The following is a 19,258-nucleotide window of genomic DNA, read 5'->3' as shown; positions in this document are numbered from 1 at the left end:
ACTTTGGGGTGGTTTCGTACCCTACCATAATCTTTTCGTTTGTTCTCCGCTATTAGTGACTTTGGAGTGACTCTTTGTTGCATGTTGAGGGACAGTTATGTGATCCAATTATGTTATTATTGTTGAGAGGACTTGCACTAGTGAAAGTATGAACCCTAGGCCTTGTTTCAACGCATTGCAATACCGTTTGTGCTCACTTTTATCATTAGTTACCTTGCTGTTTTTATATTTTCAGATTACAAAAACTTATATCTACCATCCATATTGCACTTGTATCACGATCTGTTCGCCGAACTAGTGCACCTATACAATTTACCATTATATTGGGTGTGTTGGGGACACAAGAGACTCTTTGTTATTTGGTTGCAGGGTTGCTTGAGAGAGACCATCTTCATCCTACGTCTCCTACGGATTGATAAACCTTAGGTCATCCACTTGAGGGAAATTTGCTACTGTCCTACAAACCTCTGCACTTGGAGGCCCAACAACGTCTACAAGAAGAAGGTTGTGTAGTAGACATCAATCTACTATAGTTGGAATTGGTATTTTATCGCTCTCTTGTAAAAAATGAAAATTATTCTCATGAGCGCATACTTTCTGGTTTTTTTTCAGCAAGATCAAACAACAATCATCCAAGAAGATCCTAAAGGCTTTACTTGGCACAAACACTAATTAAAACATAAAAAAACACAATCATAACAGAGGATAGATGATTTATTTATCACTAAACAGGAACAAAAAGCAAGGAACAAAAATAAAATTAGGTTGCCTCCCAACAAGTGTTGTCGTTTAACGCCCCTAGCTAGGCATAAAAACAAGAATAGATCTAGGTATTGCCATGATAATGATAGAGAAAATCGCGAAAGCTCATCTCATACTCCCTACGTTCAGCAGCAAGTTTTCTTTGTGGCAAGCAAAAGTAATCAAAAGGGCTAAATTTAATGGGACAAAAGTCCCCAAGATCAAGCTCGGGAGGTATTGGTTCCTCCTTTGGCCCCTCATATTGAACAACCAATTCATCATTATGAGCATTCTTTTGGCAAAAAGTCATGAGCCTTTGTTCAAGGGAAAAACCTAACCCATTGTTCTAGATAGCAAAATTATCATTAAGTTCAGAAATCCTGTCAACTATAATATCGGTAGGAACCTTTTTTCTAAGGTTTTCATTAAAAGCAACATGATCTAAAGATCGTAAGCGCATTATGTCCTCTTGATAAAAAAAGGATTGCTTCTATGGGAGGACTGGCGGCATCCACCCTATAGTGCGCAAAAAATTCATTGGCCTCTTTTATTATAAATCTGAACTCATGAGCTAAAAAGATGGTAGCTGCTCTCTTAACAGAAGAATACTCAATATTAGAAAATTCTAGAAAAATCCTCTATTTGCAAGGATGCATGTGAATAAATTGTCTTTCAAGTTCAACCACGAGCAAAGATATAGCATCCGCAATACTACTAGTTTTATGAAGAATAGACCCGCTCATGGTGGGCAAAGCACCGGTACAAGTAAAGAAATCTTGAATAACTCCTTTTCCAATAATATTACCACTACCAATCGAAACTTTTTAGTGTGTAAAATAGTAGGTTCTTCATGAAGATAATCAAAAGCATCAACGTCTCCCCCATCATTACTACTATCCTTTTCAATGATAACCTCCCCAGCCAGTTTCAGACATGATAGCAACAAAATGCACTAGCACAAACACAAAAAAGGCAAGTGGAAAGAAGCGGACGGAAAAAGGGCGAATGAAACAGCAAGGGTGAAGTGGGGGAGAGGAAAACGAGAGGCAAATGGAAAATAATGTAATGCGAGGGATAAGAGTTTGTGATGGGTACTTGGTATGTCTTAACTTGGCGTAGATCTCCCCGGCAACGGCGTCATAAATCCTTCTTGCTACCTCTTGAGCATGCATTGGTTTTCCCTTGAAGAGAAAAGGGTGATGCAGCAAAGTAGCGTAAGTATTTCCCTCGGTTTTTGAGAACCAAGGTATCAATCCAGTAGGAGACTACACACAAATCGCCTAGTACATGCACAAACAAATAAGAACATTACAACCAACGCGATAAAGGGGTTGTCAATCCCTTCACGGACACTTGCAAAAGTGAGATCTGATAAAGATAATAAGATAAATATTTTTGGTATTTTTTTATACTCGTAGATTGGAAAGTAAAGATTGCAAAATAAAAGCGACGGAAATAGCTAGTTGACGGGACATTAATATGATGTAAAGTAGACCCGGGGGCCATAGGTTTCACTAGTGGCTTCTCTCAAGATAGCATATCTTAAGGTGAGTGAACAAATTACTGCCGATCAATTGATAGAAAAGCGCATAGTTATGAGAATATCTAGGCATGATCATAAACATAGGCCTCACGTCCGTGTCAAGTAGACCGAAACGATTTTGCATCTACTACTATTACTCCACACATCAACCGCTATCCAGCATGCATCTAGAGTATTAAGTTCATAAGAATAGAGTAACGCATTAGGCAAGAAGACATGATGTAGAGGGATAAACTCAAGAAATATGATATAAACCCCATCTTGTTATCCTCGATGGCAACAATACAATACGTGTCGGTTCCCTTTCTGTCACTGGGGTCAAGCACCGCAAGATTGACCCAAAGCTAAGCACTTCTCCCATTGCAAGAAAGATCAATCTAGTAGGCCAAACCAAACTGATAATTCAAAGAGACTTGCAAATATATCAAATCATGCATATAAGAATTCAAAGAAGAATCAAATATTGTTCATAGATAAACTTGATCATAAACCCACAATTCATCGAATCTCAGCAAACACACCGCAAAAAGATTACATCGAATAGATCTCCAAGAACATCGAGGAGAACTTTGTATTGAAGATCAAAGAGAGAGAAGCCATCTAGCTAATAACTATGGACCCGAAGGTCTGTGGTAAACTACACACACATCATCGGAAAGGCTATGGTATTGATGTAGAAGCCCCCCGTGATCGAATCCCCCTCCGGCAGATCGCCGGAAAAGGTCCCCAGATGGGATCTCACGGGTACAAAAGGTTACGGCGGTGGAAAAGTGGTTTCGTGGCTCTCTTGGATGTTTTAAGGGTATAAGAGTACATATAGGCAAATGAAGTAGGTCGGTGGAGCTACGAGGGGCCCACGAGGGTGGGGGCGCGCCTACCCCCCTGGGCGCGCCCTCCTACCTCGTGACCGCCTCGTGGCTTCCTTGACCTCCACTCCAAGTCTCCTAGATTGCGTTTGTTCCAAAAAAGATCCTAGAGAAGGTTTCATTCCGTTTGGATTCTGTTTGATATTCCTTTTCTACGAAACACTGAAATAGGCAAAAACAGCAATTTGCACTGGGCCTTCGGTTAATAGGTTAGTCCCAAAAATAATATAAAAGTGCATATTAAAGCCCATTAAACATCCAAAACAGATAATATAATATCATGGAACAATAAAAAATTATAGATACGTTCGAGACGTATCACTGACCCAACCGGACGTGGTCTGAGATGAGATACGCGCGGCTACTATCAGGGTGTCGGCACGCCGGGAGGTCTTGCTGGATTAGTTTTACCATTGTCGAAATGTCTTGTGCACCGAGATTCCGAGTCTGATCGGAAGGTCCCACGATGGAGGATTGTCTCCACGGATCGTGAGCTTGTCATGGGCTAAGTTGGGACACCCCTGCGGGGTTTAAACTCTCGAGAGCCGTGCCCGCGGTTATGTGGCAGATGGGAATTTGTTGATATCCGGTTGTAGAGGACTTGAAGTAAACTCAATTAAAATACACCAACCGAGTTGCGTGACCATGACTGTCTCTTTTCGGGGAAGTTCGAGAAGAGAACACGGTTGGGTTGTGTTTGAACGTAAGTGGTTCAGGATCACTTTTTAGTCATTACTAGTTGGCGACCGTTTGCGTAGATTCTCATCTTACTCTTGTATTCGTAAGTTAGCCACCATGCAATGCTTAGTCGCTGCTGCAACCTCACCACTTACCCCTTTCCTACCCATTAAGCTTTGCTAGTCTTGATACCCATGGTAATGGGATTGCTGAGTCCTCGTGGCTCACAGTTTACTACAACAACAACAGTTGCAGGGATAGGTAATGCGATGATCATGATGTGAGAGCGATGTTTGCATGTTTTGGAGTTCTTCTTCTTCGTCGTCGATCTTGGGTTAGGTTCCTGGTCGGCAGCCTAGGCTAGCAGGGTGAATGTCGTTTGATCTTCTGTTTTTGTTTCATCTGTACTTGGATGTTGTTCTTATGTATGATGTATTGTTGTATTCTTGTGGCATTGTATGCCTTTTGTATGTATCCCGACTATTATGTCATGGTACGATGTAATGATGTGCACCTTGCAAAAGTGTGTCAATATGCGGTTCTATCCTTGGTGGGACCTTTGAGTCACTTTAGTATAGAGTCGCATATTAGGCGTGACAAGAAGACGAGGCAGATCGGTTGCGCCGCCGATGGGAGGCGGGAACCTTAGTCTCATGTTCGCTTTGGAGAAGGAGATGACATCCCAACTGTCTACTACAACAAAGTTGTCTGACTCCGATAAGAGAGGGGCAATGATGGCGGCGCGCCATTGGCTTGCTCCGGTGATTGTAGTCACGACGATCTATGGACATGGATATAATTTATCTTACTTATGATGATATTTTTTTGTGCTGTCATGATGTTTTAATTTTTTTAGGGGTGTCATGATGTTTAAGGAAAAAGCTATCGTTCAGTCGAGAACCTCCGCCATCTTGTACGTGAGACGCGTGTCCTATGTGGGCCCACTCAGCACTATATATCTCTACAATGATCGGCGGATATAATAAATCGATGCCGTTGCAGCCGGGTCTGGCGCGAGAGCCGCTGCTTCCGTGCTGGGCTGTCAGCGCTCGTGGTGCGCTCGAGCTCGGCACGGCCGCCGCCGACCTCCTCATCGGATCTGGCCGCCCCAGCTCCTACAGCAGTGCTCACCTCACTGGATCTGGTTGAACAAGCTCCTGCAACAATGCCCACAAAGTCGGTCGGCATGTCGCCAAGCTCCTCTAACGGAGGCGGCAAGGCATCACAGGCGGTTTTGTTTCTGCAGCAAAGGGCATGTTTCAATTGCAACAAGCCTCTTCGTTGCAAAAGGGCCCTGTTTCAGAAAAAAAAACTCCCTAAATTATTATTTGCAACAAAGCCTTTGTTACGAAAAATTTCTGTAACAAGACATATGTTGCATAATTTTTTTGCAACAAGATCTCTTGTTGTGGAAATTTTCTGCAACATCACCCTTGTTGCAAAAGTGGTGGTTGCTCACGTGGGCGCATCGGATGGCTATTTGACGTGTCCATCAAATGGTCAGCGAGGCGGCGGATATTTTTTCATTATCCGCCGGCCGATGCGTAGCGCTGCTCGATGTTTAATGTGTTAAAAAAAACATGATGAAATATGTTTTTTTCCTGAAGGGCAACTTAAAAAGAAAAAACATCTCCTGGTAGGCCCATGCGAGAGAGTTTCTCAGGGTTTCGCTTTGCCTGCCCAGTCAGGGGACAGGAGGAGAGGCCCGGGGTCACACGCGGATTCCTTTTCCCAAGAAAAAATCCCGAACGAACTGGGTGCAAATAAACCCAAAAAATAGAGGGCTCAAGAGTCAGAAGAGGCAGGGCGGAAAAAGAGGGGATTTTCCGTGTCGACCCACCGGCTGCTATCACTCCGCCGTCTTATGATGTCGCCGGAGCAGGATCCTCGTCGCCGGCAAATCCAAGGCCGCCGTAAGCCACTGCTTCTTCGTCTCTGTTGTTTTATCTTCATATGCCCTGTCTGGCACATACTGTAGGTCTCAAATTCAGGCTACTAAGTATTACTCCACCGCCTTATGCAACAAATTAGCCCCCTTTATGTTCCAGTTGTTCATACAAAAAATATTGACTTGGTAGGGAGGCGTGCAAAGACAGTTTGCCCAAGCATATCCATCTCAGATCTCACTGTATTGTGTGTGTCGCTGTCATGTTCTATTGGAAATTTTACAAGAAAGCTTTTCCTTCTTATAAAATTGGAACTAGTTTTTCTTTCTTACAATGTCATTGGTGTTCTTGCACAAAGCTGCACAACGGGTCATACTTATATTAGATCAATATATATGTGTGTTGATGTGCTTGCTGTGTTCCTTCGTTTGCCGTTGTCTACTTACCATAACGATGACCTGCTGCAGATGTATCAGTTGGTTCAGTTGCTAAACTAAAGCGCTCGCAAGTGGATGTTTCTCAAACTGGCAAAAGATTAACATATTCAGGCTCAAGCCTTCCGGAGGTATGTCAAGAAACGCTGATAACGGAATACTATTAACGATATTAGATTTATATATCACTATGCTACCTGAATGTATGAGTGAACTGCAATCGGCTGCAATCCTTGGTAGCTGTGATTCTGTTCCAACTTACAATGGTTGCACTTTTAATTCTCCAGCACACAACTTTGTTTCTAGTATCTGATTCCTTTATATCTTTATTATGTGCATACTTTGTAAAACTATTTTTCCTGGAACCAGCAACATCTTGTGTCTCATTTACCCTGATTACTACGGTGAAAACACCTTTGAAGCCATTGCAGCTTGTCCTTAGCCTAGCTGCCTAGGGCTACTAGCACACCCAAGGAAAGTGGTTTGAACCTGGGTTGCTTGGTAGCACGGCCATGTGTTTTACCATTAAGCTACCCAGTGATTCCACCAGCTACTAAATATAATATAATTGATGTAATGTGTGTACTACATATAATATATATTTGATATATATTTGTGCTAACTGAAACAAGAAACTCGTCCTATACTCTGATATTACCAATTTATCATAGTTCTGGATCAAAAAAGCTGGGTAATGTTCAATATACTAGGATGAGCTAGAAGACAATGCTCAACATGAGTTATGTAATAAACTTCAATCTAGGATAAGTATCTAAACTTCGCTGCAATGCAGCAACTAGTTCTACAATCTTAGTCTTCTCCAGCATCTGCAACTTCGCTTTGAAGATGCCAAACCTCGGATGTCTTATGCAAGTGTGCTTTAACCACGTGTTGTACTTGCATATGAATTGCACATTTCCTCCACTTCCTGTAGTTTTCTCTACAATGTCCCCATGACTCCTCAAAGGCTTCGTCTGTAGATCATTGGCTGCCACTTGCTAAAACAATATATGGAGCAGCTTCAGAGATGGCAAAAGGCCGGGCCAAGCAGATTTTATCTTTTCTTGTATCTCCGCCTTCTTCTCCCAAACCACCCTCTTCTCCGATGCACGCAAGATGTAGAGGAAGGTAACTGGAGGAATGAGAGGACAAGAGTCTTGGGTCATGCACTAGTGTCTGATGCAGATCTATGACAGACTTGTGACGTGCATTTTTTTCCTGTTCCTTTTTTCTCATTATCACCCCGAAGAAAGACGATGCCTCCTCTGCCCTGGATTTTAGGCCGGTAAGCCTAATGCACAGTATCATGAATATTTTTGGTAAATTGCTCGCCTCTCGGCTCGCCCCAGAGTTGCATTCTTTAGTTTCGGCGGGGCGGAGTGCGTTCATTAGAAGATCCATTCATGACAATTTTCTTTTCGTCAAGAGTGTTCTGAAAGAAGTCACACCAAGAAGAAACCTTTGCTTTCGCAAAGCTCGACTTTGCCGTGGCTTTAGACTTGGTCCGTTGGGATTATCCTATCGGAGTTCTCAATGCTTTTGGTTTTAGCTCCAAATTGAAGGACTTGATTTCCCTAGTTCTTGCCACCTCCTATTCTCGAGTACTGCTAAATGGTGATCCAAGAAGGCTTTTTATGCACAGGAAAGGTCTGAGACAGGGGATCCCTTAACCCCAATGCTTTTTATTCTTGCTCTGGAACCTCTTCAAAAGATCTTTTTTTTTCACTCTGCTATGGAAAATGGCCTTCTTTTCCCTGGTCATGCAAAGAGCTGCTAAGAGGAGGACCAGTTTTTATGCTGATGATGCAGCGCTGTTTATAAATCCTGTTGATGGTCTCAGGTCTTCTAAATTTCTATGGGGCTCTGTCTGGGCTGAAATTGAATCTCGGCAAGTGTGTTGCTTATTATCCCATAAGATGTGAGAACCTTGATACCAGTGACATCTTATCTGCTTTTGGAGGACGGGTGGGCTCCCTGCCTTGCAAGTATTTGGTCCTCCCCCTACCTACCAGATTGCGTAGGCGAGTTGAATTAGAGCCCTAGTAGATAAGATTACTGACAGGCTAAAGCCCTGGAAGGGAAAGCTCCTGGACAAAATGGGCCGCCTCACTCTGGTAGTCTGGTTAACTCGGTGCTTATTACTTCACCATTTTCACACCTTCCAAGTGGCATATCAAAAAGATTGACAAAATCCGTAGAAGCTTTCTTTGGTGCGGTGAAGAGGAATTGAGGATGCTAAAGGAGGGAAGTGTTTGGTCAACTGGACTAAGGTATGCTCGCCTATAAGATGTGGATGTTTAGGTGCTGAAAAACCTGGTTTTCATCAGAAGGGGCGTTGCGCCTGCGATGGCTGTTTTTTTGCCTGTGAACGTTTAGTTTCCAACGGCTTATGCTCTTAGTTTGCGTGTTCCGCTGCACAAGGCCATGCATGCCAGATGACATGCTCCTACCCTGTCCCAGCCTTGTCTGAAGCTACAACTGTTCTTCTTACGTGAAAATGTTTAGCCACGACCTGGACACGTATGCACACCATGCCTGATGCTGTGTCTGACACTGCACAAAGGTTTTGGTCTTATTACCTTGTACTTCCTCTGTTTCAAAATACTTGAGGTTTTTCCTTGTTCCAAGTCAAACATTTTTAAGTTTGACCAGGTTTTACTGAAAAATATACCAACATCTACAACACCAAGCTAATATTATATGTATTCGATGTAGTAAGATATTAATATATTTTTCTATATACATGATCAAACTTAATGAAGTGTGACTTAGCACAGTTCTAGAAAAAAGTATTTTGGAACGGATAGAGTACTTAATAATACTTTTTGCCTCTGCAATTCAAAATTTGAATTTGTGCACTTGTGCATGCAGGATATCTGGCGTCATATATGCTCCTTTTTGCCACTGAAAGATGCTGCGCGTGCTGCGAGCGTGTCTCACTCCTTTAAACGTTTCTGGAGGTGCCGGCCCAACCTCACCTTCAGTAAGAAAACAATGGGCTACAAGAAAAATGCACGTAGGCGGAGAATAACAACAAGAGATTACAACAGCAGAGTTGACCATATTCTGAGAAACCACTTAGGCACTGGTGTGAAGACACTCAGGCTTAAATTGTATGGTATTTACAATGCCAACACCAGAAATTATCTTGATAGTTGGCTCCAGATTGCTGTTAAACCAGGCATAGAAGAACTCAGCCTCATACTTTCAAATATCGACCATTTATCAAACGAAGCAATCTACGAGTTTCCATGCTCACTTTTATCTAATGGCAGTGAAAACACCATTCGTGAGCTAGACCTTTTAGGTTGCGCCTTCCGCCCCACGGTAGGAATCGGTTGCACGGGAAGCCTGACGAGTCTATGTCTGTCTTGTGTGAATATTGAGAGTGATGAGTTGGGGTTCCTTCTTTCCAATTCTCTGGCTTTGGAGCGATTGGAACTCAATGATTGCAGTGAGATATTTTCTATAAAGATACCTTCCCTGCTGCAGCGCCTCAGCTACGTGATGGTGTCCGGTTGTTCCATGCTGCAAGTGATTGAAAGCGAGGCTCCAAATATCTCCAGTTTTCACTTTTTCCATGATGATGATGTTTTTCATGATGACGATGTCGATCAACAAGTACAGCTATTTCTTGGAGAATCACTGCAGATGAAGGAAATCTTCATATCACATTCCTGCGTTCTTCATTATGCTCTCGTCGTGCTCACATCCAGTATGCCGAATCTTGAAACTCTTACTATGCATTCGTATTACGAGGTACATACTCTAGAGCTTGAGGTGTCTATGGACATATGCGTATCTCATTATATAGCAAAGGGATTGATGTTAGATATTTTTATTTATGCAGATGGTCAGTACACCAACGCTAGCAAGCAAATTCCTCCACCTCAAGTATTTGAATATTTCTGTATTTGGATGGAAGTTTGCCTCGGCACCTCGGTATGCGGACTATGATCTTTTCTTGCTGGTTTCTTGTCTCGACGCATCTCCTTGCTTGGAGACTTTTAACCTAGATGTAAGTAACTATTGGCTTGCTGAGATATTTCTTAGTGACTGCTGTATTGTTTAGAGCAATAATAAATTCACGGGTGTTGGTTTTTCATCTGCAGGTACCAATGAGACGCCGGGAGCATGACTCAATTTTTGAAGACCCCCCCTCACAATTGGGGCGGATTCCAGGACAATGCTATGCCAATCTTAGGCATGTGAAGATCACTAAATTCCGCTCCACAAAGTTATTGGTTAAGCTCACATGTCATATTCTTGACAGCACACCCTCGCTCGAGTGCCTCACACTGGACATAACTGATGGTGGGCCGACTTGTTCCGAGATTGACAGATGCTTTGTGGGTAAAGAAACTTTTATGGAAGCCCCTAAAGCGCTTGCGGCTATCCAGACTTACGTCGAGGGAAAAGTTCCCTCCACGGCTAAGTTGAATGTCGTGGAGCCTTGCAGCCGATGCCCTGCCCTTTGACTTGCAAGGGAGCTAAGTTGGGGCGTTCCTGATGAAGAATGCAGCGATGAGTGACAACATGTCCCTTGTATAAGGTTGTGTTGAGACTAGTTGTGTCCTTGGTTTTAGGCTTTTTGTTATTATAGTATATAAGGTTGTGTTGAGACTAGTTGTACAGCTGAGATATGGTAGTTTTGCCCCTTGCGTTGGTTTGTTGTTATGGATGTTGAACATGGAACTTGTGTCTGGTTTGGTTTCGTTTTAAAATCCGCTGTTGATTGAAAAAACATACGCACGCACACAGATCAAGCATGTACCCTGAGTTTGGGGAGGAATGAGAATATGCAGCAGGCCAAACACTTAATGAAACCTCAGTCAAATAAATAAATGTTTCGCTCTGAACATAATTCCAGTGGTTATGGAGATACTTAATCATGCGGGGGTTTTAGTGGTTTAATTTGATTTCTGTAGTGTTCATGCATAGGCAAACTTAGGGCAACTCCAACAGGCCAACGCATTTCATCCGACTGCATCCGTGTTCTGTACGTGCGGACAAAAACCACGGCCTAGCGTAGTGCGCAAACGGACTAATGTCCGTTTTGCTGTCCATACCCATTTCATAATTCAAATTTGGGCTGGGTTAGCCACGAGATGGGTCAGCCCACGCGCATAGGTGGCCACAGCCTCATTTTCTCTCTTTTTTTTCTTTTTATGTTTCCTATTTTCGTTTTTGCTTTATTTTCAGATTTTTTATACTTTAAAATATTTTAAATATATATTTAAAAAACACTCTACAAAAAACATTTGAAAAATGTTGCCAATCATTTGAAAAATGTTAAATGTGCATAGAGAAAAAATTATAACATATATGAAAAATGTATACAAGTATTTGAAAAAGTGTTGAAAAAGTATTTAAAAAATGTCAATTAAGCATTTGAAAACTGTTAAATGTGTACAAAAAATGTTGACCATGTACTAGAAAATGATGATGTTTTTTTACATTGTACATAAAAATGTCAATTAAGCATTTGGAAAATGTTAAATGTGTATATAAAAATGTTGACCATGTATTAAACAACTTTAATCTTTTATTTGAATTTTTTTAATAAAGCATTTTAAAAGAATGTTAAAAATGTATAAAAAATGCTGACAATGTATTCAAAAAATATTAACAAGCATTTGAAACATATTTACAAAATGTTGACAATTTATTCAAGAAAATTTAAACTTTTATGTAAAAATGTTAAAGTGTATTATATATATACCAAAATGTGTATAGAAAAACAATAAAAAAAATGAGGGAAAACAAGAAGAAAAGCAGATGAAAATGAGAAAGAAATAAAACAAAATCAAAGAAAAATGAAGATAAAAGAAAGAAAAAACATTGAAAATCGAGAAAGAAACAAAGCAAACCGAAGCAAAACAAAGAAAAGGGAAAGAAAAGAAAAAATGAAATGAGAATCGTGAAAAGTAATAAAGAAAACCGAAGAAAAAGAAAGAAAGAAAGGGAAAAATGGTGAAATGGAGAAAGGAACGAAGAAAACCCGATGAAAAACAAGGGAAAACAAAGAAACAAAAAGACCCAGAAAACCCAATGGAAAACCCGCTCTTTCCCCTTAAGTAAGTCACGCCCTACAATTCTCGACTAACCCGATGCTAACACACTGACTGGCAACATTGCCTGTCATATCGTAGACCCATGACACACCATCTCCACTCTCCCAAATCTCACGTCCGCCCTTTCCTCTTCCAAACCCCATGCCCACCTTAGTTGTGGCCGACGCACCCACCCCTACCGAAGTCCTCGCCGTGTCTTCCCGTGTCGTGGCCGCCGTGAAGCGGAAGAAAGAGCTCACCTCGGAGCAGAGAGTAGCCGAGACGGCGAAGCGGAGGGTCAAGACAAAAGAAGATATTGTCGTCACCGCTCAGGCACGGGCCACCGTTGCGGACACTGAGGTCATCGTCGCTAAGGCTGAGCAAACCTCCTTCTTTATGCTAGGGATTGTCCACAAGCCAACCTTTCTCGCATCCGCCATTGTGGCGACCAGCACGGGCTCGGCGGCAGCCCGACCGCCCAGGCTTTCGGAGTCGCCCTCCATGTCAACATCACTCCGACATATGGGTACCTTCCTGGACATGACCAAGCAACGTCCTGCTTCTCCACCTTACCTCGAGACCCCTTGTAAAAAATCTTTGATTTCGTGTCGATCATCCCCATGGTGCCTCCCCTTGATCTCAATGTCGCACATGTGGCCGGCGAGTCCACTGCGATGCAAAGGAAGCACTCATGGGTGGTCTTCCCGGCCAACTTTCCCGATGCCCGCGACCTATTTGATGGAATGCCGGCCCTGACGCCGGACGACCCGAGGTACTAAGATGATGTCATTGCGACATGATCAATGAGGGTGTCCAAGGGGATGGTGGCCAAGAGACCGAATGCCAATAGAGTGTCAGCATCGAGGAAGAACCATTGTTTGAGAATGAGCTAGCTCAAATAGCCCGGTCATAATTCATAAAAAGAGGCGTCAAATTAAAGCATGAGGACCGGAGCATACACGGAGGATGAGGACAAGTTGCGTTGCGCGAGCCTTGGATGAAAATTGGACAAGACCCCAAAATTGACACCAAGCAAAAAAGGTGGAACATTTTCGAACAAGGGCCAGCAATTCTTCCATGAACATAGGAAGTTTGAGCCCTACAAATTTGAGAGTGCCTCGCTTCAGAAGAGGTGGAGCTTTACCCAAGCGGAGTGCAACAAATTTTGTGGCTCCTATGGTCATGTCGTTGCCCATCCCGTGAGTGGCATTGGCATCAAGGACTTGGTATATTTTTTGTTTCCTTGTTCATATGAGTATATATCATCCTTCCATACATATGAATGTACCTTGTTGGTTTCATCTATATATGTAGGTGTTTCAAGCTTTGGATATCTTACCACATGGAATATGTGGTAAGCTATCAAAAAAACGAACACATCAAAGCTTTTTACCTTCAAGGCCGAACATGGGGCAGGCCATTAATCTTAACTCATTGTTGGATGACAAAGAAAGATTGTGGAAAGCGGTAAGACCAATATGCGTCCCAAAAAAGGTGGGGTGGTCATCGGTCATCGACCCAAGTGAGAGGAGACCGAGGGGAAAGACCAACTCCAAGTTAAATTCAAAGCATGATGATTCAACACCCGTCTTGCAAGAAATATTAAAAGGGTTCATAACTCAGAAGGAGGTGTCAAGTAGAAGAGGAAAGAGAGAGAAGAAAGGAAGCGTGGAAAGAGGAGGCAATGAAGAACTTCTTTGAAATACAAAAGAAGAAGCTCAAGTTCAATGATGCCAATGACCGGTCAAGAGCCAAGAAAGTGGAGGTCAAGCAAAAGGAGGTAGACCTCGCGCTAATTTCCAAAGAGCTCCAACACTTGTAGTCGTCGCTAGAAAGAGGAGGCATTCTCCAATGTTTGTAGACTACCTAGCGATGACTACAAGAATTGGAGCAAGTCGAAAACGCGCCGCTATCATTGTCCCTCCTCCCTCACGGAGTCGCACAAACTTTATTATAGTAGATAATAGGAAAGTCATCATGCTAAGACCATATAGGATCAATGCATCAGAACAACAATCATCGTTGACACTGACGAAGAGACACGTAGATCAAATGGGTCCAACCTATAGACACACAGATAAAGACAAATGAAGATCGGATCCACATAAGACAAACGCTGACCGATTCCCATAAGATTAGCCGAAGACAAACTTTCGCAGACCCTCTGATGAGGTTAGAAGCACCACTGAAATAGACGAGAAAAACTTTATTTCATCTTCAGAGCCACTGTCACACAAACCTTAATAAAACTTAAAAAATCACCTAAAAACCGAAGCCCGCCCACGTCTCCGTGGCATGGCCCTAAACCATAAGAGATGAGGTAGACCGGCCGTGGTGCCAGCGTGAGGCGCCAGAAACCCTAAGGATGCCCTTGTAGAAGCAAAGGGGTACAACATCGTGCCCTTTACAAGCTGAACAAGCAAAGTTAAATCAATCGATCACATGGGAAGCTCCACTTCTCCATGAAAGTTGACGAGTCGCTAGGGAAAGTTCGGCATTCGAACAGCTTAAAAGGCAAAAGTAGAGTGGTAGAACTAGAAAATTGTACATCACTCTAAGCTCCAGGATGTCTGTCATATGTAGTATTATAAACACAAACACACATTCCAGTACCATTGACCACTATCATTACAAAATGATCATCACAACAAAAACCCCGGAAATTCCTGTCTTTTCCCTTCTTTTTCTTCAGGACATGCGGTAATAAATATGAATGAAATGGCCCTTCTTATTTTTCGCGCTAAATAACAAGGGCCACGAATTTTGGGAGAACTCAGCACAAAAACACACTAGTTCACACACCTTATTAAGCTGCCAATGCCAGCGCCAAGGCCACGGCCACGGCGGCCGTCACCCACCCGGCCACCGCGGACGGCGCGGCGCCGTCCTTGTCAGCGGTGGCGTCGTCGGATGAGGAGTCGTCGGGCGAGTCCGCGGCGGAGTCATCGTCGTCGTCGTCGTCCGAGGGCGAGGCGGCCGCGGAGGGCTTCTTCTTGGTGGTCTTCTTCTTCTTGGGGGCCTCGGGCGCCGGCGCGGGGGCGATGTCCTTGGCGATCTTGTACAGCTCCTTGGGCTGCAGGAACTTGGAGATGGCGTAGACGGCGAGCGGGTCGTCGTCCTTGATGGTGTAGGTGACCGAGGCCGAGTTCACCTTGGTGTCCAGCTCGGCGGTCTCGCCGTCCTTCTCGACGTCGAAGCTGTAGTCCTTCTTGGCGACGTTGGAGGTGGCGAGCGTGCTGACCTTGCCGCTGTTGGAGGTGAGCAGCTGCAGCGAGTAGTAGTCCGGCACGGCGTGGTAGAGCAGGATGGCCGTCCTGCCCTTGGCCGTCAGGTTCTTGTACTTGGGCATGAAGGAGGCGACGGCGGAGTCGACGGGGCAGAAGAGGGTGAGCCCGTTGTCCTTGGTGGCGTTGATGGTGCTGTAGGCGTCGGCGTTGGCGGCCAGCAGGCCGGCGAAGCTCTTGCAGTACTTCTTGGAGAGCAGCTCGGTGATGTTGACGGGCGCCGGCGCCGCCACGGGCGCCTCGGCCTCCGGCGAGGCCAGCACCTTGCTGATCTGGAGCACCGCCAGGTCGTAGGGGATCTCCTTGACGGACTTGACGAAGGCGGAGGAGGGCGCGCTGTCCTCCGCGTCCTCCGCCGTGAACGTCACTTTGCCGCCCCGGTGCTGCGTGATGTTCACGTACCCGGACATGCCGGGGGCCGCGCCGGACTCCTGCACCACGACCATTAACCCATCTCAGTTAATCGCGGCGAACTAGTAGAAAGGTTTCGTACTAACAAGAAGATCATAATTAAGCATTTGCAGCTGAATTGATGGGAATTCATGTACAGTAGATACTCCTAGCTGATGCTGCACGAACCAAATTATTAAGCTCACCTACTTCATGCCCATGTTTTCAGACAGAGAAACAGTAGCCAGTAGGAAAGGATTGTCCACGTTGAGGGTGACCCATTCAATTCGGCGCTTAATAGCAACCAATTACTTTTGGAGTTAGTGAATTCCGTGACAAATGTGTACACTAGTACTGCTCCAATTAGTAGGCCATCTTCATGGCAAATGTGCAGTAATCCCGAAATTATTACAAACGTGGAGTACACTGTTTTGGCCTCAATCAGAAAGACAAATTGAAGCAACTAACCAGTGGGTTGTTGACTCGACAGCAAGTTGGCAACACACTCCATACTACAAGAATCTAAACAAAGAGGCAATCTTATCTATCACTCCAAGGCTTAAACTAGTTTAAAAACGGCGAGATCCAGCCTGGGGAGTTCCAATTCCCATCATTTTCAAATGACCCGCTAGCCGAGGGATTCGATGGGTCGATGATTGACCATAAAATCGGCAGAAAGAAAGGCCACTTGACGACTCACGGCGACCGTTGTGCACTACGCTACACTACACTCACTCGACAGCTTCATAATCACGCAGGCCAATAATTTAGAGACTGGCCGGGCATGTGCATGTGCACCCACATCAGTGCATAAAACCATTGCCGGCCAGGCCTAGCCTCGAAAGCGACGTGTGTCATGTCAGTATCGAACCAAAATTAGTTAGTGGGTCGTATTTTTCAGCGAAGCGACATTGTCATTTGTTGATAGTGGTACAAAGACGCCATTAATTCCACATTTGGGTGGCCCCTATTTGCTTGGTAGAGTACCATATCTCTAGCTTTAAACTTTGATTAGTGGCTTGGGCAGGGCATCCAGCACCATGGATGGGAGCTTTCGCTATTCTATGATTCTATCCGGAACCCCATCCACCACCAACTGCTACTGCATTACGAAGAAGGAAGAACAATAATGAAGCGGCGCTACGGCTTTTCTGCAAACATCAAAGGAGCAGCTGGGAAAATGGCCCGGAAATGGATTCAAGATGTGTTTATGTTGAGGATAAAACAGCATACGATGAATACTGCTATTTCAAGAATAGACGTTTATCTTTTCTTTCTACAGTAGTACAATAGAAAATGTTTTTTAGGAGGAGATGCAATCAGTTAGTTAGAGCTAAGTGCAGCTTTAAAACCTGAAAAGGTAGAACTGTCCAGAGTCCAACGATGCTAATACAGTGACTCTAAGCTGAGGTTCAAAGCTTAAAAAACTGTCTAATGGACGGTGCCGACAAAGTTACTCCCTTAATTTCATGCTCACCGACAGGAGGATAGCGTGTCCCCACATGTCAGCGTCTCCGTCTCGGACCCGAGACTAGCAGCTATCTACCGGCGACTCTTCTAGTAAGAGCAGGGACTAGCAGCTGGCCGGCGGCGAGCGAGGAGGAGGGTGGTCGGTGGCAATAACTTGGTACGGTACGGTACCTGGAACATGGTGGAGCATGCGGTGACGCCGTGGGCGAGCTGGTGGAGCTTCTTGCCGCCGTAGTAGTCGACGAGGACGTGAATCTGGAGCATGTGGCGGATGGTCTGCAGCGTGCGGCCCCCGCCGGCGAGGCCGCCCATGTCGCCGTTGGCCACGACGAGCACGGTGATGGTGCGGCGCTTGTTGATGTCTTGCGCCAGCCGCGTCTGCGTCAGCAGCTTGTTGAACTGCGAGTACTCCGGGTACTCGGCCAGGATCTTGGTGATGTTGTACCCCTCCGCCGCCGCCGCCGCCAGGGCCAGCACCGCCAGCGCCACCAGCAACGTCCGCCGCAGCGCCTCCATTATCCTCTCCTCGTCGGTGAGGCAGCCGGCGTCTAGAGCTTGGCCGCTAGTGCTGGTGGCGGCTCAGCTCAGCTCGGGATGGAGTGGGGCGGACTGGTGGAGGGCGCTGAGCTGAGCAGAGCGGAGCACCACTGAGTGATGGTGTAATGATGGCCCAGTGCTGGCTGGGCTATGTAGTAGGAGTAGCTGTGTGCGCGTAGCGGCAGCGGGGTCTGGCAGGCAGGGACGGGAGTCGGTGGCGCGAGTGCCCCTGGAGCTGCGGGGTAATTACGGGGATGCCCTCGCGGGGCGGCGGTTGTGCTGGGCGCACCCGGCGCTCGCGAATCTGGGAGGCGTGTGAGGTTGGGAAGGGACAGTATGGGGCTGAAGAAAGAAAAAGGAAGGGCGAGAGGGGCCTCCAACACGTGGCCGTGACCTGGCTTGCTGGGGGTCGATGGATGGATTATGATGAGGCTCTCGGAGCGGCTGGACATTGCACCGGTTGTCCTCGCCCTGCCACTGCTCTCTTTCTGTGCATCGCGTGGGAGTAAATGGTGGCGCATCTCGAGTCGCGTGTCATGTTTGTAGTCGTACTCCTCCTGCATTGCCTCATGCCGTCGCCGACGACCGGCGGTGCGGTGCAACGGGATGAGCCGATTTTTTTACTCAAACATGCCAACTTTATTGATCGAGGATTGGTGTTCATAAGGATGCAATAATGTAGGTCCGGAGGTCGTAGGAGCCAAAGAAGGCCTCTGACGGCAAGACCTAGAGCATGTTTAGCAAGACTATGTGCCTCGTGATTTGTATTTCTACTTTCAAAATGAAAAGAACAAGTTTGAAATTGTGGTTTCATAGCAAGTATTTCCTTGACGATGATGCCACGGTGGCCCCCGGTTCCCCTCTTTATGCCATTCACTACCTCTACTTGCCGAGTAGATGAAAACGTAGTGGCAATTCGGGTTAGGAAGTGCACCGGCCTCCGGAGATCGATGGCCCATGTGGTGTTTGCTCTGGTCCCATTGGAGCGCTATATTCGTGCTTGTTCCCCATTCCCTTTCTCAGTTCATGGCGTGCGGCACCGCCGGCTTCCTCACTCGACAACAGCGACGGGGACGTGTCCGGAGATCGAGTTGTCGGTGCCGCCCGGCTTCCGTCCGATGGTAGCAGTGTTGATGCCATGACCCCCATGAACTGTTCTTGAGATAATTGCCATGGGTCAAAAAAATATAATTGCCTTGTTTCTCTTTATCTAACAATTGAGACACATTTTTCCATGTCCTAATCAACGAAAACTACTATGGCCCTTTGGCAGATTTTTGATGTTTATTGTCATGGCAATGTTTATGATCTACCATGTTTTTATATGTCTTTTGTATGTAGTTCTGCATTTGTATTTTGCTGATGCACTTTGTCAA

General features: G+C 45.2%; 2 protein-coding genes across 4 annotated transcripts; one reads left to right on the top strand and one right to left on the bottom strand.

Moving 5' to 3' along the window:
- Positions 1-5,511: 5,511 nt before the first annotated feature.
- On the top strand, positions 5,512-10,825 carry LOC125509915. 3 transcript variants are annotated; one of them, XM_048674952.1, is made up of 5 exons: positions 5,512-5,741; positions 6,182-6,279; positions 9,641-9,907; positions 9,999-10,166; positions 10,261-10,825. In XM_048674952.1, exons 1-5 carry the CDS (start codon positions 5,693-5,695, stop codon positions 10,624-10,626), a joined length of 948 nt encoding a protein of 315 aa, XP_048530909.1. In that variant the 5' UTR covers positions 5,512-5,692; the 3' UTR covers positions 10,627-10,825. The 3 variants fall into 3 exon arrangements, with proteins under 3 accessions (XP_048530909.1, XP_048530907.1, XP_048530908.1); XM_048674950.1 differs by having other exon boundaries at positions 9,020-9,907; XM_048674951.1 differs by lacking the exons at positions 5,512-5,741; positions 6,182-6,279 and adding an exon at positions 6,288-8,418 and having other exon boundaries at positions 9,020-9,907.
- A 3,902-nt stretch (positions 10,826-14,727) lies between these two features.
- Positions 14,728-18,016, bottom strand: LOC125509914 (fasciclin-like arabinogalactan protein 2). The gene is made up of 2 exons (XM_048674949.1): positions 17,517-18,016; positions 14,728-15,916 (listed from the first exon to the last, which is right to left on the bottom strand). Exons 1-2 carry the CDS (start codon positions 17,859-17,861, stop codon positions 15,008-15,010), a joined length of 1,254 nt encoding a protein of 417 aa, XP_048530906.1. The 5' UTR covers positions 17,862-18,016; the 3' UTR covers positions 14,728-15,007.
- Positions 18,017-19,258: the final 1,242 nt, after the last annotated feature.

Source organism: Triticum urartu, chromosome 5, assembly GCF_003073215.2.
Source record: "Triticum urartu cultivar G1812 chromosome 5, Tu2.1, whole genome shotgun sequence".
Lineage (NCBI taxonomy): Eukaryota > Viridiplantae > Streptophyta > Magnoliopsida > Poales > Poaceae > Triticum > Triticum urartu.
This window is presented reverse-complemented; position numbering and strand designations above follow the sequence as displayed.